General features: G+C 43.7%; 1 protein-coding gene across 4 annotated transcripts in view; it reads left to right on the forward strand.

The window, feature by feature from the left end:
• The window catches only part of aldh1l1 (aldehyde dehydrogenase 1 family, member L1), a 77,904-nt gene extending 58,600 nt beyond the window's left edge, over positions 1–19,304 (forward strand). For 2 of the 4 annotated variants that reach the window (XM_061783790.1, XM_061783791.1), the window contains exons 17-23: positions 10,858–10,951; positions 11,033–11,132; positions 11,201–11,299; positions 16,211–16,376; positions 16,522–16,627; positions 16,719–16,918; positions 18,890–19,304. In XM_061783790.1, the coding sequence (XP_061639774.1) occupies positions 10,858–10,951; positions 11,033–11,132; positions 11,201–11,299; positions 16,211–16,376; positions 16,522–16,627; positions 16,719–16,918; positions 18,890–18,945 (821 nt within the window). In that variant the 3' untranslated portion in view covers positions 18,946–19,304. The other 2 variants (XM_061783793.1, XM_061783792.1) reach the window with 2 other exon arrangements.
• The last annotated feature ends 4,355 nt before the right edge of the window (positions 19,305–23,659 follow it).

A 23,659-nucleotide genomic window follows, 5' to 3' on the forward strand; every position in this document is an offset into this window, starting at 1 on the left:
TAAGCAGTTTAAAGTGACAAGTCGTGCGATAATCTGGAACAGTGACAATTGTGAAAATGGTGCAGATAGTTCTCAAGCACATGAGTGGCCAGTATTGGTCAACAACAGATACAAATAGTGCAGAGTGACGAGACTACAAGTGAGTGCATGAACAATGTAGTAGTTGTCTCAGCAGAAATGTGCAAAATTGGCAGCATGTTACAACGGAATTGTAAGTCAACTGTTGAAGCTGTTGGAATGTCTGCTGGTTTTAGTTTGCATTGATCGATAGCACCTACATGAGGGGAGGAGCTGGAAGAGGTGGTGACCAGGATGTGGAGGGTTCAAGAGGATTTTGCATGCTCTTGTCTTAGTTCGGGCACCGTGCAAGTCTTCAAGGGTGGGTTGGGGGGTACCGACGATTTTTTCGGCAGTCATGACTGTCCATTGCAGTCTAGTTTGTCCTTTTTTGTGGCAGCTCAAACAAACTGTGATGGATGAACACAGGACTGATTCAATGTGTAGAACTGCCTCAACAGCTCCTGTAGCAGTCCGTGTTTCCTCAGAAGCCGCAGGAAGTACATCCTCTGCTGGGCCTTTTTGTGAATGGAGTTGTTGTTGGACTCCCACTTCAGGTCCTGAGAGACTGTATAATTCCCAGGAACTTGAAGGTCTCGATGGTTGACACAGGGCAGTTGGACACCGTGAGAGGCAGCTGTGGGGAAGGATGCTTCCTGAAGTTCATGATCATCTACAGTCTTGGGCGTGTTCAGCTGCAGGTTGTGTCGGCCCCACCAAAAATCAAGCCGCACCACATCCTGTCGATACACAGACTCGTCACCATCTTTCATGAGGCCGATGACTGGTGTTGTCCGCAAACTTCAGTAGTTTGACAGCCAGGTGCGTTGCGGTGCAGTCATTCGTGTAGAGAGAGAAGAGCAGCGGAGAGCACACATCCCTGGAGGGCCCCAGTGCTGATGGTGTGTGTGGATAAGTTGATGTCCCCCAGCCTCACCTCCTGTATCCTGCCTGTCAGGAAGGTGTAAATCAGAATCAGAATCATCTTTGTTTGCCAAGTATGTCCAAAAAACACACAAGGAATTTTGTCTCCGGTAGTTGGAGCCGCTCTAGTACGACAACAGACAGTCAATTTACAGAACACTTTGGAGACAGAAAGACATTGACAAAAAAAAAAAAAAAAAAAACAGTCACTGAGCAGTAAAGGGTTGCTAGTTATCTGGTAATGCCGGTACTTTTTTTTTTTTTTTTTTTTGACAATTGTGCAAAAAGATGCAGAGTCCTCTAGCACTTAGAGCAGTTCGAATGACTAATATTGCAATAGTCCGGTGCAATGACCATTGTGCAAAGGGCGCCGAGACTTCAAGGAGTGTATGCGGTTTAAAGTGACGAGTAGTGCGATAGTCTGGGACAATGTTGGTTGTGCAAATGTTGCAGATACTCCTCAACCAGTGTGCAAATGGAGCAGATGCTACTCTGGCATGAGTGGCCAGTATATGCAAATAGTGCAGCATGGCGAGACAACTACAGTGAGTGCACGAGTAATACATAATTGGCCCCACAGAAATGTGACAACAAACTCAAATCAAAAAATTGCCAGCATGTTGTAATGAAATTGTAGGTTAGGTGTTTAAGAAGTTGATCGCAAGAGGGAAGAAGCTGTTGGAATGTCTGCTAGTTCTAGTTTGCATTGATCGGTAGCGCCTACCTGAGGGAAGGAGCTGGAAGAGCTGGTGACCGGGATGCGGAGGGTCCGAGAGGATTTTGCACACTCTTGTCTTAGTTCTGGCAGCGTGCAAGTCCTCAAGGGTGGGTAGCAGTTTTGATTGTCCGTTGCAGTCGGAGTTTGTCCTTTTTTGTAGCAGCACCAAACCAGACTGTGATGGAAGAACACAGGACTGATTCGATGACCGCTGTGTAGAACTGTCTCAGCAGCTCCGGTGGCAGGCCGTGCTTTCTCAGAAGCCGCAGGAAGTACATCCTCTGCTGGGCCTTTTTGAGGACGCACTTAAGGTTCCTAAGAGCACAGTGGCCTCCATAATCCTTAAATGGAAGACGTTTGGGACGACCAGAACCCTTCCTAGAGCTGGCCGTCCGGCCAAACTGAGCAATCGGGGGAGAAGAGCCTTGGTGAGAGAGGTAAAGAAGGACCCAAAGATCACTGTGGCTGAGCTCCAAAGATGTAGTCGGGAGATGGGAGAAAGTTCTAGAAAGTCAATCATCACTGCAGCCCTCCGCCAGTCAGGGCTTTATGGCAGAGTGGCCCGACAGAAGTCTCTCCTCAGTGCAAGACACATGAAAGCCTGCATAGTGTTTGCTAAAAAAACACCTGAAGGACTCCAAGATGGTGAGAAATAAGTTTCTCTGGTCTGATGAGATCAAGATAGAACTTTCTGGCCTTAATTTTAAGCGGTATGTGTGGAGAAAACCAGGGACTGCTCATCACCTGTCCAATACAGTCCCAACAGTGAAGCATGATGTTGGCAGCCTCATGCTGTGGGGGTGTTTTTCAGCTGCAGGGACAGGACGACTGGTTGCAATTGAAGGAAAGATGAATGCAACCAAGTACAGCGATATCCTAGACGAAACCTTCTCCAGAGTGCTCAGGACCTCAGACTGGGCAAAGGCTGTGTGATATTTCAGTTTTTCTTTTTTAATAAATCTGCAAAGATTTCAACAATTCAATTTTTTTCAGTCAATATGGGATGCTGTGTGTACATTAATGAGGGGAAATTTTACTTAAATGATTTTAGCAAATGGCTGCAATATAACAAAGAGTGAAACATTTAAGGGGGTCTGAATACTTTCCGTTCCCACTTTATACAGAGCCTGTGACTAAGTTGGCGCTGATGCGCCAGAGGGCCCAGAAGCAATGTTGTGCTTCAGCGGCCGCACATTCACAGAGTTTTTTGGATCCGTCATCATTTTTTTGCGTCAGGGACACGGACGCACATCAAACGAGAACCCTGTACACACACACACACACACACACACACACAGACACGCACACATATATATAGGGGAATTCATTATGACACATGAGTGAACTGTTTTGGAAGCGATATGAGCTTTTACAAGTGAGCATTAGTGTTGTGTGGTGAACTGTAAGACTTTCGCCAAATTATCTTAGACTTCTGAAAATGTAATCTCATTTTCAAGAAATGAGCCAAAGCAATGAAGAAAAACCGTAATTTCCAGTCACTTCCCTTGAACTGGGTGCTGACACAAGACCCGGATTACTGTATACTGATGATCTCACTCTGTTTTCCCAAAGGAGCACCTACTTCCTTCATAGTGATTTCCACACTAATTCCAATTTACAGCTAACTGGCTAAACAACAAACAAGCGCCGTCATTGCTTCGGCTGGCTATAAATTTATCTGCACGTATTAAGATCAATCACATTATGATTAAATCATTTTTCAAATATTGACAATGGGGTGACATATTAGCCAGGTTTACATGGATACTTTTTTGTCATTCTGATTGAAATCATTTTGATTGAAGATCTTTGGTCAGCTGTTTACATGTGACATGACCAATTCCGATTGGGTGTATACATGTGCACTACATTTAATCGGAACAGCCATGTGACATGCGCACTTCGTCGTGAACGTCACAACAATGATCATATAATCATATGATATATATATATATATATATATATATATATATATATATATATATATGCCGTGTGTAAACAATAACGTCACCGCACATTTACAGTACGTCGAGACGGAGCATGCGCAGACAGAGTTTTTCTGGGCTCTATTCCGAATGACAGTTTACATGGCGAAAAATTACTTCTGATCGGTTTGGCAAAAGGAATATTCCACTCCTGTGAAACTGAATGAAATTCAATTTGGATTTGGCTTGTTTATTCCGATTGAGGTGTTTACGTGGAGGTTTTTCATTCCGTTTGGGTTTCTAAACAGATTATATTCAGAATAAAAGTCTCCATGCAAACCAGACTATTGTCAAACAGATATGGGACAAAGATTGAATTCAGTTCAGCCAGGGTGGGTTCACTTCCCACAGTGACAGTGTGAAAGTGAATTGCAAATGGTTGACTGTCTCTATAAGAGCCATGTGACTGGTACCCAATCCAGGGTGTAGTCAAGTCAAGTTTCTTTGTATAGCCCTTAATCACAAAAGAGTCTCAAAGGGCTTCACAGTCCCACAGTTGGCAATGATTGGCGACATTCCACTAATCTTAAACCCAGCAGTCGGTCAAGGAAAAAGTAAAATAGAAACTTTGAAAAGGGACCGTAGATGTGGGACGTGGGGGGGGGGCTTCCATGATGACCAGCCTGCAATGGATGTCAAGTGGGAAACATTTATCACATAGTCTGATGCTGTACAATTTTCATTACGATGGCAAAAAGTGAGTCTTAAATCGGGATTTAAACATTTCCACTGATGTAGCAGCTGTAATATCTGCGGGTAGGGCATTCTAGAATACTGGAGCCCGAATAGAATATGGTCGAGACCATACAGACTTCTTTCTGGCTTTCGAAGTCACCAAAAGACCAGCGTTTTGCGAGCGTAGGTTTTGGGACAGAACATACGGTACAACTAAGTCAGCGAGATAAGTGGGTGCTAACCCATGTCATATTTTATGATTAAGTAATAGAACCTTAACATCGCATCTCAAGTAGACCAGGAGCAAATGCAATTTGGCCAGAATGGGGCTAATATGATCGAACTTTCTCATCCTCGTCAAAAGTCTTGCTGCAGCGTTTTGTACTAGCTGTGGGCTTTTAATACTAGACACGGGAAGAGCGGAAAGCAGCACATTACAATAGTCAAGGCAAAACGTAACAATTGCGTGGACAATGCTCTCTGCGTCAATAGCGGATAGGATGTGCCGTATTTTAGCAGTATTGCGAAGATGAAAAAAACACAGTTTTGGTAATATTCTTAATGTGCTTTTGAAAGGAGAGAGTTGAGTCAAATATATAACGCCGAGATATTTTGCTGACTCACTTTAGGTGATCGTGCTTTTGTCAAAACTCAGAGTGGTGTCCTTAAACAAGTGGCTTTAGCAGGAACCATCATCAACAGCTCAGTTTTCTCATGGTTAATGAGCAAAAAGTTACAGGATATTAACTATTTAATCTCATCGAGACACGACTCCAGATTAGAGCAATTGCGTGGGCTAGTTATTTTTAATGGCACGTATAGTATCATCGGCATTACAGTGAAAGCTAATCTTATATTTGCGTATGATATCGCCAAGCGGCAGCATATACACATTTTTCAAGTATTTTGGAAATAAATAGGAGATTTGACACCGCCTTATAATTGCAAAGACTCTCAGGGTTGAGGTTGGGTCTTTTGGGTAAGGTCAAATAACGGCTGTCTTAAAACCTGCAGGTACAGCGTTGGAGGAGAGTGATACATTTCTGATATTTAAGATTGAAGGTCCTAAGATTAAAAACAGCTCTTTGAGTTTCCCACAAAGAAAACAAGCAAGCATGTTGTCTGTTCTGCCGCACTAACGAATTTTGTGAGACTGTCAAGGGATACTTCGTCAAAATGAGAGAGGATAGCCGTACAGGTATCCGCAATGGTGCTCGTATAATTCTCGGTGATCAAAGAATTCAACCGGGCTTGAGGCATGGTGTCCTTTTTTTTTAGTAAAAAATTGGATGACATTATCAGCTGAAAAGGAGGAGCTATAGGAATTAGGCTGGTTTTGGCATTGTAGCATTGCTACTGTGTTAAATAAGTATTTTTGGGTTATTTTTATTAAGACAAATTCCATCCAACCATTTTCCGTACCGCTTATCCTCACTAGGGTCGCGGGCAAGCTGGAGCCTATCCCAGTTGACTCTGGGCGTGAACTGGTCGCCAGCCAGTCGCAGGACACATATAAACAAACCATTTACAGCTTGTTTGTACTTCAGTAAACTATCCCGGTGTCGAGAGCGTTACACAGATCCACATGAAAATCAATGGCATTGAATGGAACAATGGCAATGGGCCAAGACTTCAAATTTTATGACGTAATGGTTGGCAGTGGTATAGGGAAGTACCATTACATTTGAGGTCGCAATGCCCCGGGTTAAAACCAAATCTAAACTATTATCGTTATTATGTGTCAGTTCATGTATTAATTGCACCTGAAGTATCAATTATTTTCTGAAACGCTGCAGTAAGAGGTTCCGATGGGGAATTCATATGAATATTATAGTCACCCATGATTAATACATTGTCTGCGTGTGTCACCAAAACAGCAATAAATTCTGAGAATTCATCTAAAAAGCCAGAGTAAGGGACCGGGTTGCGGTAGATACCTGCAAGATAGAAAGGCAATTGTGTTGTAGATCGCATAACGAGAGCCTTGAATTTTTTTAAAGTCGATGTTAGGGGGAGATGCCTCATGAGGTGGTAAGAACTCATTTTGTTTTAACCAAGTCTCGCAAAAAACAATCATAGTAAGATAAGATCATAAGATCATTGACTAGCAAAGCTTTTGAGGAAAGTGATCTAATATTCATTAGGCCGATTTTCATTAAAGTGGGCTGATCGGTGCTATTTGCCGCCAGAGTATTCAAAGTAGTAATGTTAATAAGATTGCGTCATCTAGAACCCGTATTATATTTTGAGTTGCTGTGGGCAAAAGATGGTGGCTCTAAACACCACCACAGATCAAGATGGCGCCTACCAGTGTGGTCGCCTCGGTAACGCGCTCTCTAGTATTGTCTTTGTTTTTGTGTTTTTTGTGTTTTTCGTCCGTCTTTGGAGGCCTTACACGACTCACTTACACAAGGGGAGACCTGCTAACCATCAAGGAGTCTACTCCGGACTTTCTGTCACCAACTTTCGAATATCCGCTCAGTTTTTTCCCCGAGTTACTCACCGGAGCGGCGTCCGCGGTTTTCGGCGCATGGAGACGGAAGCGGCGCCACAGAGGGAAGCGAGCCGGCATTCAGGTGAAACTCCGCAAGAGAGGACACAGATTGGCGTTCCCGTCGATCCACCTCGCGAATGTACGCTCCCTACCCAACAAAATGGACGAGCTTCATCTTCTGTTAAAGACCAGTAAAGACTTCGGACGTTCCGCGGCCATGTGCTTCACGGAGACCTGGCTCGGCGACGCTGTACCCGATGGCGCCGTTATGCCTCCCGGTTTCCACATTCATCGAGCGGACCGCGACATGGAATCATCGGGGAAAACAAAGGGCGGCGGGATATGCCTCTATATCAACGAAAAATGGTGTACGGACGTCACGGTGCTCAGCACACACTGCAGCCCGCATTTGGAGTCGCTATTCTTAAACTGTAAACCATTCTACTCCCCACGTGAGTTCGCATCATTCATTCTCGCTGGCGTCTATATTCCGCCTCAAGCTAACACGAACGCCGCATTGCTAACGCTCGCCGATCAAGTCAACGAAATTGAAAAAAAACACCCCGACTCACCCCTCATTATTCTCGGGGACTTTAACAAAGCTAAACTCAACCACGAACTCCCTAAATACAAGCAGCACATCGACTGTCCTACCAGGGAAAATAATACTTTAGACCACTGCTACACCACGGTAAAAAACGCATACCGTGCTATACCTCGTGCAGCCTTGGGCTCGTCTGATCACTGCTTAATTCACTTAATACCGACGTACAGGCAAGAACTTAAATGTGCGAAGCCTGAAGTGAAAACAGTCAAAAAGTGGACAAATGAAGCCAAGATGGAACTTCAAAGCTGCTTAGACTGCACAGACTGGAGTGTCTTTGAAAATTCAGCTGGCAGCCTGGATGAATATACGGACACTGTCACATCCTATATCAGTTTCTGTGAAGAGGTCTGTGTACCAACAAAATCATTTCGCACATTCAACAACAATAAGCCGTGGTTCACTGCTAAACTTAAGCAGCTTCGCCAAGCTAAGGAGGACGCATATCAGAGCGGGGACATGGCACTGTATAATCGAGCTAGAAACCAGCTGACCAAAGAAATTAACATTGCAAAGAGGATCTATACAGCAAAGTTGGAAAAACAGTTTAGCGCAAACGACTCTAAATCAGTCTGGCATGCATTCCAGTCGCTGACTAATTACAAGCGACGATCCCCCCAAGCTGAGAACAATAGTAGACTAGCCAACGACTTGAATACATTCTACTGCAGATTTGAAAAGGACAGTTTCACACCACACACCAACCCGGCCGGACCCGCGACCACAATCACACCTCTGACCTCTGCGTTAACCATCCATGAACAGGATGTGAGACGCATCTTCAAACAACAAAAGATTAACAAAGCGGCAGGCCCGGACCACGTGTCCCCATCCTGCCTCAAAGTCTGCGCGGACCAGCTCGCTCCAGTCTTCACTCAGATCTTCAACAGATCACTGGAAATGTGCGAAGTTCCATCCTGTTTCAAACGCTCCACCATCATCCCAGTCCCCAAGAAACCTGCAATCTCGGGTCTGAATGACTACAGGCCTGTCGCTTTGACATCTGTGGTCATGAAATCCTTTGAACGTCTTGTGCTGGACCACCTCAAGAGTGTCACAGGTCCCCTGCTGGACCACCTGCAGTTTGCCTACCAAGCGAACAGATCTGCGGATGATGCAGTCAACATGGGACTGCACTTCATCCTAGAACACCTCGACAGTGCAGGGACCTACGCGAGGATCCTGTTCGTGGACTTCAGCTCAGCGTTCAACACCATCATCCCTGAACTCCTTTCATCCAAGCTTCTCCAGCTCAGCGTCTCACCTGCCATCTGCCAGTGGATTTACAGCTTTCTGACGGGCAGGACACAGCAGGTCAGGCTGGGGGAGGCCACCTCATCCACACGCAGCATCAGCACCGGGGCGCCCCAAGGTTGTGTCCTCTCTCCGCTGCTCTTCTCTCTCTACACGAACGACTGGACCTCAGCGAACCCGACTGTCAAACTCCTGAAGTTTGCAGATGACACCACTGTCATCGGCCTCATCAAGGACGGTGACGAGTCTGCATATCGACAGGAAGCGGAACGGCTGGAGCTGTGGTGCGGCCGACACAACCTGGAGCTGAACACGCTCAAGACTGTAGAGATGATCGTGGACTTCAGGAGGCATCCTTCGCCACAGCTGCCCCTCACGTTGTCCAGCTGCCTTGTGTCAACCGCCGAGACCTTCAAGTTCCTGGGAATCACAATCTCCCAGGACCTGAAGTGGGCAACCAACATCAACTCCGTCCTCAAAAAGGCCCAGCAGAGGATGTACTTCCTGCGGCTTCTGAGAAAGCATGGCCTGCCACCGGAGCTGCTGAGACAGTTCTACACAGCGGTCATCGAATCAGTCCTGTGTTCTTCCATCACAGTCTGGTTTGGTGCTGCTACAAAAAAGGACAAACTCCGACTGCAACGGACAATCAAAACTGCTGAAAGGATTGTCGGTACCCCCCTACCCACCCTTGAGGACTTGCACGCTGCCAGAACTACGACAAGGGCGTGCAAAATCCTGTCGGACCCTCCCAACCCCGGTCACCAGCTCTTCCAGCTCCTTCCCTCAGGTAGGCGCTACCGATCAATGCAAACTAGAACTAGTAGACATTCCAACAGCTTCTTCCCTCTTGCAATCAACTTCTTAAACAGCTAACTTACAATTCCATTACAACAAGCTGGCAATTTTTTGACTTGAGTTCGTTGTCACATTTCTGTGGGGCCAATTATGTATTACTCGTGCACTCACTGTAGTTGTCTCGCCGTGCTGCACTATTTGCATATAGTGGCCACTCATGCCAGAGTAGCATCTGCTCCATTTGCACACTGATTGAGGAGTATCTGTAACATTTGCACAACCATTGTCCCAGATTATCGCACTACTCGTCACTTTAAACCGCATACACTCCTTGAAGTCTCAGTGCCCTTTGCACAATGGTCATTGCACCGGACTATTGCGATATTAGCCATTCGAACTGAGGACTCTGCATCTTTTTGCACAATTGTTGTTTGTTGTTGTTTTTTGTCAATGTCTTTATGTCTCCAAAGTGTTCTGTAAATTGACTGTCTGTTGTACTAGAGCGGCTCCAACTACCGGAGACAAATTCCTTGTGTGTTTTGGACATACTTGGCAAATAAAGATGATTCTGATTCTGATTCTGATTCTGATATAGCAGGAATCTGGTAGTTATTTCCCAACTTGTCATTGGTAGAACGAACCGGGGAAGAGTGCTTAAATTCAGCACACAGTACTACTTCAGTAGAAAGCATAATAGCTTTGCAATGCAAAAGCAATGCATTAGTGGGTAGTGGAACAGAATGTTTAGTATGTCGCTCTTATCTACATATAGGTCTATGTGTGTTATTAGAGTCCAGGATAGTACAAGTTAGCCTTAACCTTGCAGACTCCGCACCCGTTCTAACAGGCTCGCTAATCACCTGTGTCCTGGCTTGCTCTATGTTTCTAGAAAAAGTGATAGCGCCTACCCCGTTGGGGTGAAGGAGTGTAGCTTCGCTTTCGACCGAAGTCATTCGCTTTCCCTGTCATTCTGAACAGGTTAAGCAGTATAAGAAATGGATGCATATTGAGTTTTTACGTTGCAACTGCAGATGTCTGTTGGCAGGAGTGACACACCCACATGTTGTACAGTGCCTTGAGATTACAAAATTATGACGAAAACGAAATTTTATTCATTCCGTCACCATGGTTGAAACTCAAATCACTCATATATCAAATCATCTTTCACAATTAAATTAAATGGAAATGCCTTTTAAAACTAAATAAAAATATTGTGGTCTCTTCAAATTATTACGTCTTGGCACCTCCTTCTTACAGGTTTGTTTAATCTTTTGTTACTAATCCTCTTCCAAATCAAACTGAACAACTGGTATTTTAATTTTTTGAATAAAAGTCACCTATATTGTAGGCAATCTGGTGGGTCAGCGCCTATCTGACCATCCTGACGTCCGAAAACTGGGATTCACAGGTTCCACGGCAATTGGTAGACACATCATGAAAAGGTAAGTGGTCAGTCCAAATTTGAAAACTCATCAAATCACTAAGAAGAAATTTACAACCTCTTGATTGCCATTCTTCAAAAGCTGTGCAATCAGTAATGTTAAAAAAGTGTCATTGGAGCTCGGAGGAAAATCCCCTCTCATCATCTTCAGAGACTGTGACATGGACAAGGCTGTGCGCATGGTATGTACATTTGTCATTTTTGCAGCGCACCATACAGCAATAAACCTACTGGGTGATGTGTATTTCAGGGCATGAGTTCAGTGTTCTTCAACAAGGGAGAGAACTGTATAGCTGCTGGCAGGTTGTTTCTGGAAGAGAGTATACATGACCAGTTTGTGACGAAAGTGGTATGTCTTTTGTTCTTTTTGGGCATTCAGTTAGTTCTCTTTAATGTGTGAGGAGTGGGGTTTTAGATCTGCTGCACATTTATTTTACTTATGTATTTTATTATTGACCCTTTATTTATCCAGGTAAGGCAACTGAGAACATTCTCATTTGCAATGCCGACCCAGCTGCAGACAGCAGAGTAACTATATGTCACACTTTTTTCCATGGTTTGGCTGGTCCTGAGACTTATACTCCGGAGCGACTTACAGCGGCTGAAATAAGTATTTAACACGTCATCATTTTTCTCATTTAATATATTTCCAAAGATGCTATTGACATGAAAATTTCACCAGATGTTGGGAACAACCCAAGTAATCCATTCATACAAAGAAAGTACAACAAATAAGCTCAGAAATTAAGTTGTGTGTAATAAAGTGAACTGACACAATATTGAACATGCGAACTGGTATTTATTTAATATTTTGTACAAAAGCCTTTGTTTGCAATGACAGGTTCAAGACACCTCCTGTATGGAGAAACTAATCGCATGCATTGCTCTGGTGTGATTTTGGCCCATTCCTCCAAATAAGTAGTCTTCAAATCTTGAAGGTTCCATGGGCTTCTTTAATGGACCTTGAGTTTCAGTTCTTTCCAGAGATTTTCGATTGGATTCTAGTCAGGTGCTTGGCTGGGCCATTCTAGCAGCTTTATTTTTTTTCTTTGAAACCAATTGAGTGTTTCTGTGGCAGTATGTTTTGGATCATTATCCTGCTGAAATGTCCACCCTCCTTGGCTCTTGGACAACTCTTCTGATTATTCTTTGCACTCCTCTGTCAGAAATCTTGCGAGGAGTACCTGATCGAGGCAAATTTATGGTGGTATGATTGGCTTTCCACTTACGTATTATGGCCCCAACCGTGCTCACTGGAACGTTCAGAAGGTTAGATATGCACTTGTAACCAATGCCATCGTTATGTTTTGCAACAATTAGTTTGCGATGGTCTTGAGACAGCTCTTTGCTCTTACCCATCATGTTCTGTGTCTTGACTCACACCTTGGCAATGAAACCTTTTTGTAGGCCATCAATTAGGACTGAACCAGCTGATATTCATTTGCACCGACAAGGGGCTTGATTGCTGATTGATTATTGATAGATTTTAGATGTTGTCTTAGCTTTCCATGCCTTTTTGCACCTCCCTTTCTTCATGTGTTCAATACTTTTTCCCTGTGTCATTTCACATTTTTACACACAACTGAATTTCTGATCTTATTTGTTCTACTTTCTTTGTATGTATGGATTACTTGGGTTGTTCCCAACATCTGGCGCAATTTTCAGGTCAATAGCGCCTTTGAAAGTATATTTAGTGAGAAAAATGGTGGCGTGTTAAATACTTATTTCAGCCACTGTAAATATTAAAATATATAATTTCACATGTTCAATATTTTCACACTGACAGCCGTGAGAGGGCGGTCTTGGCTTCTGTGGCAGTATCTACTACTCCTACTCCTGTACCACTGAAAATTTTAAATGTAAACATTAACTTTTAAAGACAACCAAGAAAGACAGAACACAAATGCAAACCAAAAGAACATCATACTCTGCAGACTACCAGCTGTAAGTACTGAAATATGCAGTCAAAAACGGGAATCAGACATGCAAATCTCCACCTGCACCTGATGCCTGCTTCAAGCTCTGCCTCATGAATACTGAAGCATCCTCCTCTTTAAGCACTTTCATTCTGGAAAACAATTGACTAAAATCATTTTCTGTTTCACTTCATTTTTCACAATTGCCAACTTCAAAGACTCATCCCAAATGCATCCTCCAGGAAAATATTATGTACAATATTTTTCTGTTTTTATTGGCCATTTCTGATCTTGAAATTAGTTCATTCTGTGTTGTGACATAATCCCTAACATTGCTCCGTCGCTTTATACATTTAACATTAACATCGGTAAACTAATTAGATAATTGTAGGCGCGTTTCCTAATTAATACAAGATGTCCTAGCGGATCAACTCTTGTCGCCAATGTGTGAGCTTCGCGGTTCCGCTGGGACCGCAACCAGGGCCACGACTCGCAGCACCTTAACGCAAAAATACAAAAGACCAGTGCAACAAATACGACACGGGCTGATCTGATGAGCAAAAATGTTGCTTTAACGTAACAGTAGCAATAGAGGATGTCCGCTCCATCAGACTCTTGTGAGGGACTGGCAAAAAGCGGAGGATACTCTAACTGAAATGAAGAAAACAAAAAAAGCTAATCGCAGGCTAAAAGCTAGATGGCCACAGCTAGGGGAACAAGTTCACAAACGGGTGCTTTAACAACGTGCTGCCGGGAGAGGCTTGTCAACGATGCAGTTACCTCTCCACACCCAGGTAGTTGCCAAGGCGATGAAGATAAATGACTTTGCGGGAGGTGTTACCGCTTCATGCAATGCCACCGCCTCACTACAGAGCATGGAAAAAAGTTGTCCCAAAAACTGCCAGCAGACTTCCAAGCCAAGGTCGACAGTTTCTGTGAGTTTCTTAAAAAGTATGTTTTGAGCACAACGTGACACCGGATCATATTATTAACATGGACGAGGTCCCCTTCATGTTTGACATCCCTTTTGGTCGAAGTGTCGCAGAGAAAGTGCAAAAGAATGTGAATATAGGGACAACTGATCATGAGAAATCACACTTTACAGTGGTGCTGGCATGTTGTGGAGATGGATCAAACTTGCCAATGGTAACTTTTAAACGGGAAACCATGTCAAAAATCCAAACCCCCTCAGTTGTCGTGGCCCTGAATGAGAAAGGGTGGATGGATCAAGAAATGATGAACTTGTCCTGTCCTTCCCTCACAGGGTGTAGCACGACTGCCCCATACAACAGTCATATCTAATGTGTCATTCTTCTAGGTATGTAATGATTTACTTTCCTCATCTTGTTTACAGTTAGTGCTTTGTCTTTCGTTGTCTTCTTTTCCCACTCCGCTCTAGAAACCTTGTTCTGTTCAACTGATCAACTCTGATTCTCAATGAATATCCATTAAAATACTAAGAAACCACAGCGGCAGCTTAAAAAGTCCACTGTGACACAGTAAAACTGTTCTGGCATAAAAGCGATCCACATCATCCTTTCTGCTTGACCTAACAGCCGAACAGGATAAAAAAAGGAGAAGACATGATGAACTTTTGGCTTACAAAGTGCTACTTTAAGCGTCCGGATGGCTTCTTTAGAACATACAAAGCCCTGCTTGTGATGGACAGTATGCGAGCGCACATCACGCCAGCGTTCAAAGATAAAGGTTTTCAACTCCATCCCAGCCATCATCCCTGGAGGCTTAGCCAAAGTAGTCCAGCCACCCGACATCTCGGTGAACCGGAGCTTTAAGGCAGTCTTGCGTCGCCTGTGGGAGCAGTGAATGATGGATGGACAACACAGCTTCACGCTAACCAGGAGAATGCACCATACTTACCTAGAAGTCACTGGATGGATTGACAAAGAATGGACTTCAGTGACAACCGAAACCATCTTTTCGGTATTCAAAAGGGCCGGAATAATTCTAAATCGAACTGATGCTGAGTCTGACGACTGCCACGTAGATGAGGAAACGGCACGCTGTCTACCTCCAGAGTTGGCGGAGTTGGTCCGAAGTGACACAGAGGATGAAGAATTGGTGATCTGGAGTGAGATCCAGAGTTTGGTAAACTTATGTTATCTTGTTTATGTTATAGTTGTCTGAGTAACTGTTAATACAGTATGTTACGTTAACATACCAGACACCTATTCAGCCTGTTGTTCTGTATTCTATTGTTATTACTATAGCTTTCCTTTCAAGATTTAATGTCTGTTCTTGGTCTCTGAATTTATTGAATAAATTTCCCCAAAAAATGTGACGTATAGTCCAGTACGACTTTGTAGCGTATATTGGTTTTGTATAAAAACGTGATTAATTTTGGAAAAGAATACGCCGGAAGCGAACGCCTGTTTTTACTTTCGGTGTAGTTCGACTTACGTTTAACGTTACAATCAAACTACAGTGGGTACGGAAAGTATTCAGATCCCCTTAAATTTTTCACTCTTTGTTATATTGCAGCCATTTGCTAAAATCATTTAAGTTCATTTTTTTCCTCATTAATGTACGCACAGCACCCCATATTGACAGAAAAAAATGGAATTGTTGAAATTTTTGCAGATGTATTAAAAAAAAAAAAAAAACTGAAATATCACACAGCCATAAGTATTCAGACCCTTGGCACAGTATTTAGTAGAAGCACCCTTTTGAGCTAATACAGCCATGAATCTTTTTGGGAATGATGCAACAAGTTTTTCACAACTGGTGTTGGGGATCCTCTGCCATTCCTCCTTGCAGATCCTCCTCCCCAGTTCTGTCAGGTTGGATGGTGAAAGTTATTGGACAGTCAATTTTCAGGTCTCTCCAGATATGCTCAATTGGGTTTAAGTCAGGGTTCTGAACAGGCGGAAAAAGGAAAAAAGATGTCGTTCACGCATTCTGTGGGAGCATGTGACCGTTTCTCTTCCTGCCTTTTTCATGGACCCGCTGGTAAAGCAACGCAAAGCAAAGCAAATTTATTTATTTAGTGTAAAAACAGCTTATAAATATATATATGTGACATGGTATAGGAAACGTGCCTTGAGATAACTTTTGTTGTGGAATAAATATAACATGACTTGAAATGTACTTTTGTCAGATTCTCACTTCCTGTTTGTAATTCCAGATTTGTGCTATATTTGTGTGTTCTTATTTCTATTTTATTTTATTGTTTTCAAAGTAATAGTTTACTCTCTATGGTTAATACAGTCATGCATGAGGTTAGCTGTTTCGGTCTCCTCGTCATCTGAAAAGAAACAGTTGTTTGAGTCATAACACTAGGTGGAACAAAATACAAATAAAATCACATCAAAATACTTGTCTGATAGGTTGAAGAGATAAAGAAAATGAAGATTGGTGATCCATTGGACCGCTCCACAGATCATGGTCCTCAAAACCACAAAGCCCATTTGGACAAGTTAGTGAAATATTGTGAGACTGGGGTCAATGAGGGAGCCACCCTGGTCTATGGTGGAAAACAGATACAGCGGCCAGGTATGCCACTGTCTGCACTGCTTTTTAGCCTCGGGTGTCTCGAGTTAACCATTAATGTTGATGCATATGTACAGTATATACGAGTGAATTTAATTTCTCCTACTAATAATAGAATATTTTTTTTCTCAAATTTAATTGTTGACAGGTTTCTTCTTTGAACCCACTGTATTCAGTGATGTGCAAGACCACATGTATATCGCTCAAGAAGAGTCATTTGGCCCTGTCATGATCATTTCAAAATTTAGGAGCGGGTAGGTTGTAATCACAGATTACTTCACTCCAAGAAATTTGTGTTGTTTTCATCATACTTCCTTCCTCATCCAATTTGTGTCCCTGATTTAGTGAAGTGGATGATGTCCTGAGAAGAGCGAACACTACAGAGTATGGCCTTGCTTCAGGTGTTTTTACACGGGATATTAACAAAGCTCTTTATGTCAGTGAAAAACTCAATGCTGGGACCGTCTTTGTGAACACCTACAATAAGACAGATGTGGCTTCACCATTTGGAGGCTTCAAACAGTCTGGCTTTGGCAAAGACCTGGGTAAGAATTCTTGAAAACATTGCAATACCTTTATTTTTTTGAGGACTATTGTACAAATATAAATGAGGTATTACAAATACTGCCCTCTGTTTTACTGCCCAAATACACACAAGTCAAATCCCCATTCGGTCATTCAAACTGGAATACAACCAAAATCTGGGAAAGGAATTTAACAAAAAGCTGCACAAAAATTTTTAGTTCATACAACTGTTGCGCACAACAAGTCACAAGTCTTGTCACTATATACAACCCCAATTCCAATGAAGTTGGGACGTTGAGTTAAAGATAAATAAAAACAGAACACAATGATTTGCAAGTCATGTTCAACCTGTATTTAATTGAATACACAACAAAGACAAGATATTTAATGTTCAAACTGATAAACGTTATTGTTTTTAGCAGATAATCATTAACTTGGAATTTTATGGCTTTAACACGTTCCAAAAAAGCTGGGACATGTGGCAAAAAAGACTGAGAAAGTTGAGGAATGCTCATCAAACACCTGTTTGGAACATCCCACAGGTGAACAGGCTAATTGGGAACAGGTGGGGGCCATGATTGGGTATAAAAGGAGCTTCCCTGATTTGCTCAGTCATTCCCAAGCAAAGATGGGGTGAGGTTCACCTCTTTGTGAACAAGTGCGTGAGAAAATAGTCGAACAGTTAAAGGACAATGTTCCTCAACGTACAATTGCAAGGAATTTAGGGATTTCATCATCTACGGTCCATAATATCATCAAAATGTTCAGAGAATCTGGAGAAATCACTTGCATCTAAGCGGCAAGGCCGAAAACCAACATTCAATGCCCGTGACCTTCGATCACTCAGGCGGCACTGCATCAAAAACCGACATCAATGTGTAAAGGATATCACCACATGGGCTCAGGAACACTTCAGAAAACCAGTGTCAGTAAATACAGTTCGGCGCTGCATCCGTAAGTGCAACTTGAAACTCTACTATGCAAAGCAAAAGCCATTTATCAACAACACCCAGAAACGCCGCCAGCTTCTCTGGGCCCGAGCTTATCTAAGATGGACTGATGCAAAGTGGAAAAGTGTTCTGTGGTCCGATGAGTACACATTTCAAATTGTTTTTGGAAATTGTGGACGTCGTGTCTTCCGGGGCAAAGAGGAAAAGAACCATCCGGACTGCTATGGACGCAAAGTTAAAAAACCAGCATCTGTGATGGTATGGGGCTGTGTTAGTGCCAATGGCATAGGTAACTTACATATCTGTGAAGGCACCATTAATGCTGAAAGGTACATACAGGTTTTGGAGAAACATGAACTGCCATCCAAGCAACGTCTTTTTCATGGACGCCCCTGCTTATTTCAGCAAAACAATGCCAAACTACATTCTGCACGTGGCTTCATAGTAAAAGAGTACGGGTACTAGACTGGTCTGCCTGCAGTACAGACCTGTCTCCCATTGAAAATGTGTGGCGCATTATGAAGTGTAAAATATGACAACGGAGACCCCGGACTGTTGAACAGCTGAAGCTGTACATCAAGCAACAGTGGGAAAGAATTCCACCTACAAAGCTTCAACAATTAGTGTCCTCAGTTCCCAAACGTTGATTGAATGTTGTTAAAAGAAAAGGTGATGTAACACAGTGGTAAACATAACCCTGTCCCAGCTTTTTTGGAACGTGTTTCAGCCAAAAAATTCAAAGTTAATGATTATTTGCTAAAAACAATAAAGTTTATCAGTTTGAACATTAAAAATCTTGTCTTTGTAGTGTATTCAATTCAATATAGGTTGAACATGATTTGTAAATCATTGTATTCTGTTTTTATTTATGTTTAACACATCGTCCCAACTTCATTGGAATTGGGGTTGTACTTGTAGTACTGACTTCAGTGAGCATCAAATTACTAACTGCACATGTACTTTGTATTTGACAAATTTCTAACCCTGTATGAATTCTGTCATGAATAAAAAACATCCTTACTGTCTGTGATACTCCATCAGGCCAAGAGGCACTCAATGAATACCTGAAGACAAAGGCTGTGACCATCGAGTACTGATTCTGAGCCGCTGTGTCCTGTCTCAGGAGTGGTGCACTTTTCTATTGATTTTAATGTAGAGTTGTCTAACAAATTGTCTTTCACTCATTTCAATAATATGACTTGTTTTAGTAATCTTCCAATTATGGCATGAGAGGGTTTTGTAGTTGAGTTGATGGGACACTTTTGAAAACATGAATTGCTTCTAAATATGGCTTACATCAAGTTACAAGGCTCTTAAATATGTAACAGATCTGCCGTGCCTTGAACCTTCTTACTGTATTTCCATTGATCTGTAAAATCAAATTCAAATACTAATCACTTTGTAGAGGGGTGATTTTTTTTCAATAAAGGACACCAGTAAAAGTTTGCATCTGTAACTGATATCTCAATGATTGAATGGCTTGAAAGTGATGGATTTTTTGGGATTCCACAAATGATGTCTGCATGGGCCAGACAGACACCATTTGGCACTCGCCATTCAAAATAAATCTGTGAGTTGAGTGCAACCTTGTTTCATGTGTTGTCTGTGTGGCTCCAGTTAGAACCTAGAAAAATCCCCAGATGTCTGTTTGTCTATCACCTCAGCGATCAGTCTGCTTGGTTACTGACAATGTGATACTTTACTTTCACATTTGCATAAGCTCTTAAACACATAGGCTACTTTAAAAAGTAAGTGTACCAAAGAGCAAGGGCTAATATGATGTCAACCTTAAAGTAACTTATATGTAAGGACTTGGGCTTTGGAACCACAGAATAACTATTCGAGTCCCACTGTGGACAAATGTGTACAAACTAGCTGCAATTGGAGAGCTGTAGTTCTGCTAAATTATGACAGTTGAGGTTCTCTTGAAGAAGGTATCAACCCTCCCTCCCCAGATCAACAGGGACAACACTGTTTGAACACCCAGACACACCATCCATCCATCCATTTTCTTCCGCTTATCCGTGGTGGCGTGGGCAGTAGCTTTAGCAGGGACGCCCAGATTTCCCTCTACCCAGCCACATCATCCAGCTCTTCCGGGGGGATCCCAAGGCGTTCCCAGAACAGCCGGGAGACATAGTATCTCCAGCGTGTCCTGGGTCGTACCCGGGATCTCATCCCGGTGGGACATGCCCAGAACACCTCACCAGGGAGGCGTCCAGGCACTGACCACCTTACGGCCACAGCTCCTGTCGGCCGCCTCAGCAATGGAGGTGTGGAACGTGGTCCACTCGGACTCAATGTCCCCTGCCTCCCCCGGTACGTGGGTGAAGTTCTTCCCGAAGTGGGAGTTGAAACGCCTTCTGACAGGGGATTCTGACAGACGTTCTTAGCAGACCCTCACAATACGTTTGGGCCTGCCAGGTTGGACTGGGATCTTCCCCCACCATCCTAGCCAACTCAACACCATGTGGTTATCAGTTGACAGCTCCGCCACTCTCTTCACCCGACTGTCCAAGAAATGCAGCCGCAAGTCTGCATGACCGAACACAATCTGTATCAGTTAACAACTGCAGATCAGTGTCTCTTAGGCTAACCTCTGGAGTCCCTCAGGGATCAATATTCGGCCCCCAGTCTTTATATCAACGATTTGCCCACTGTTTGTTCTGAAGCAGAGTGCGTAATGTATGCAGACGACACAGTTTTCTTTGTTCATGGTCGTGTGGTTAATTTTCGTTCGCCTGTGCTTCCAAGTCGTTGGTCTCCCGGGATAACTCCGACTTCCGTCTGGCATGGGGTGAATGAAGACTTCGAGACACTTGGCGTTTGGGCTAATTCGATTTATTGAACAGGCCTCAGTGTCCTAGCAGCTGCTGCATTGCCCGAACGACGAAAAAGCCCCCGAAAACCCCGGGATCTCAGTTTATCAAGGTTCCAATTCTCTGGGCGTGGAATTAGCCCCCTCCCTGGTTGTATCCGGAAGGATGCTGCTCCTCATGACCATATTTGGAATCGCACCCGCCAGCTGGTGTCTCTTTGGGTGTGTGAAATACCACTACTCGTCTGCTGTCGTCTCTCAGTCTGGTCAATCTTTCCCCCTGGGGTCCTTTGTTGCGATAATGCCAAACAGTCCTCTTTGAAGATCAGGACCCCTGATGCAGGACACCCCAATAAACATATAACTGGTTAAAGGATGTTCTTTGATGTAGAATTACAAAGAAAAGACAGTTGGCGTGAATACAGCTCTCCAACCATTTGTCCTTCCCAAAGGAACTCTGATTGTGTTACTATTAAAATATACTACAGTCGCTCCAAAGATACTGTTGCTGCTAAACTCACTAATACAATGTCCTGTGTCACAACTTGGTTGCAGGAGTGCTGTCTACAGCTAAACGTTTCTAAAACTGTAGGCATGTATTTCACTAAAACAAATAGAGTATCACCTGACCCCGATATACTTGTTAATGGAGAAAAAATGCAAATTGTCAGCCAATACAAATATCTTGGGTTAATAATAGATTCACAGCTTTCCTTTAAAGCCCATATTGACAAATTGTGTAAAAATATCAAATTAAACCTCGCAAATTTTCGTGCAATTCGAAATGAAATGTCAAATGAAGCCGCAAAAATTTACTTACATTCAATGATTCTTAGTCACTTTAACTATTGCATAACCAATTGGTCCCAGGCTGGTCAGAATGCAAAAAAAGTTTTGTACAAACAAGTAATTAAAGTGATGGATAAAAAACCAAGGCACTATCATCACTGTGCAATTTAAAAAAAATACAGTCTTTTAAACTGGGACAGTCTTCACATATTTGCAGATTTAAATTTGATTTAGGCGGCACGGTGGCCGACTGGTTAGAGCCTCAGCCTCACAGTTCTGAGGTGCGGGGTTCAATCCCCGTCCCCGCCTGTGTGGAGTTTGCATGTTCTCCCCGTGCCTGCGTGGGTTTTCTCCGGGCACTCCGGTTTCCTCCCACATCCCAAAATCATGCATTAATTGGAGACTCTAAATTGCCCGTAGGCATGACTGTGAGTGCGAATGGTTGTTAGTTTCTATGTGCCCTGTGATTGGCTGGCAACCAGTTCAGGGTGTACCCCGCCTCCTGCCCGATGACAGCTGGGATAGGCTCCAGCATGCCCGCGACCCTAGTGAGGAGAAGCGGCTCAGAAAATGGATGGATGGATGGATAAATTTGATTTATAAAGTATTGCACGATTTGGCTCCAGCTCCTCTGGCTGAGTTCATCAGCCAAAGAAACAGCTCTGAGCGTGTCACTCGAGGCTCTATCAGAGGTGACTGTCTCATTCCTCTGCGCAGGAGCACTTTCAGTAAGTCAGCCTGGTCAGTGAGGAGCGCTGGTGAGTGGAACTCAGTACCTGAGGAGGTTAAACTGCTTACAACATACACGGCCTTCACAAAAAACCTGAAAATGTGGCTAGTTAACACCTATAGCTGCCAACACTAAAATACAATATGTTATGATGTTCTTTTTTTTTTGTTATGATCAAATGATTTGTGCTTTTATTCTCTCTTAATAGTATAGTAAGTCTTTGATTATGTATCCTGTAGTATATTGTCTTGTAGATGTATTTTACTGCTTTTTTACATCATGGCCAGGGGACGACAGATGAAAACTAGCCTTCTGGCTAATTCTGGCTTTTTTAACCATGTGTATTTCATGTGTTTTATGAAATTGCATTGTCCCCTTTCAAATAAACTGAAAAAAAAAAAAAAGTCAGATGACACAACCACAAAGTCAATCATCGAACTGTGACCTAGGGTTTCCTGGTGCCAAGTGCACGTGTGGCCAGCCTTGTGCTTGAACATAGTGTTTCTTATGGACAATCCGTGATGAGCACAGAAGTCTAATAAGAGAACACCACTCAGGTTCGGATCGGGGAGGGGGCCATTCCTCCCAATCCCGCCCTTCCAGGTCTCACTGTCATTGCCCACGTGAGCATTGAAGTCTCCCAGCAGAACGATGGAGTCCCCAGCGGGAGCGCTCCCCAGCATCCCCTCCAAGGACTCCAAAAAGGGTGGGTACTCTGAACTGCTTTTTGGTGCATGGGCACAAACAACAGTCAGGACATGTCCCCCCCACCTGAAGGTGGAGAGAGGCTACCCTCTCGTCCACCGGGGTGCGCTCCAATGTACAGGCTCCGAGCTGGGGGTAATATAGCTAGTATACCCACACCTGCTTGGCGCCTCTCACCTTGGGCAACTCCAGAGTGGAAAAGAGTCCAACCTCTCTCAAGAGGACGAGTAGTAGAGCCCAAGCTGTGTGGAGGCAAGCCTGACTATATCTAGTCGGAACTCCTCAATCTCACACACCAGCTCGGGCTCCTTCCCTGGCAGAGAGGTGACATTCCACATCCCTAGAGCCAGCTTCTGTAGCCGGGGATCGGATCGCCAAGGTCCCCGCCTTCGGCCACCGCCCAGCTCATACTGCACCCGACTCCTATGGCCCCTCCCTCCAGTGGAGAGCCCATGGGAAGTGGGAGCCACATTACCCTTTCGGGTTGTGCCCGGCGGGCCCCATGGGTGCAGGCCCAGCCACCAGGTGCTCGCCTTCGAGCCTCACGTGTCTGGGCAAGGGAAAACGAGATCCAATATTCGTACTCTTCATAAGGGGTCTTTGAGCGTGCTTTGGCTGGTCCCTCACCTAGGATCTGTTTGCCATGGGTGACCCTAACAGGGGTATGACGCACCAGACGACTTAGCTCCTAGGATCATTGGGACACACAAACCCCTCCGCCATGATAAGGTGATGGCTCCAGGAAGGGACCCAAGCCTGATAAAACACA

This window comes from Phyllopteryx taeniolatus, chromosome 9 (assembly GCF_024500385.1).
Source record: "Phyllopteryx taeniolatus isolate TA_2022b chromosome 9, UOR_Ptae_1.2, whole genome shotgun sequence".
Lineage (NCBI taxonomy): Eukaryota > Metazoa > Chordata > Actinopteri > Syngnathiformes > Syngnathidae > Phyllopteryx > Phyllopteryx taeniolatus.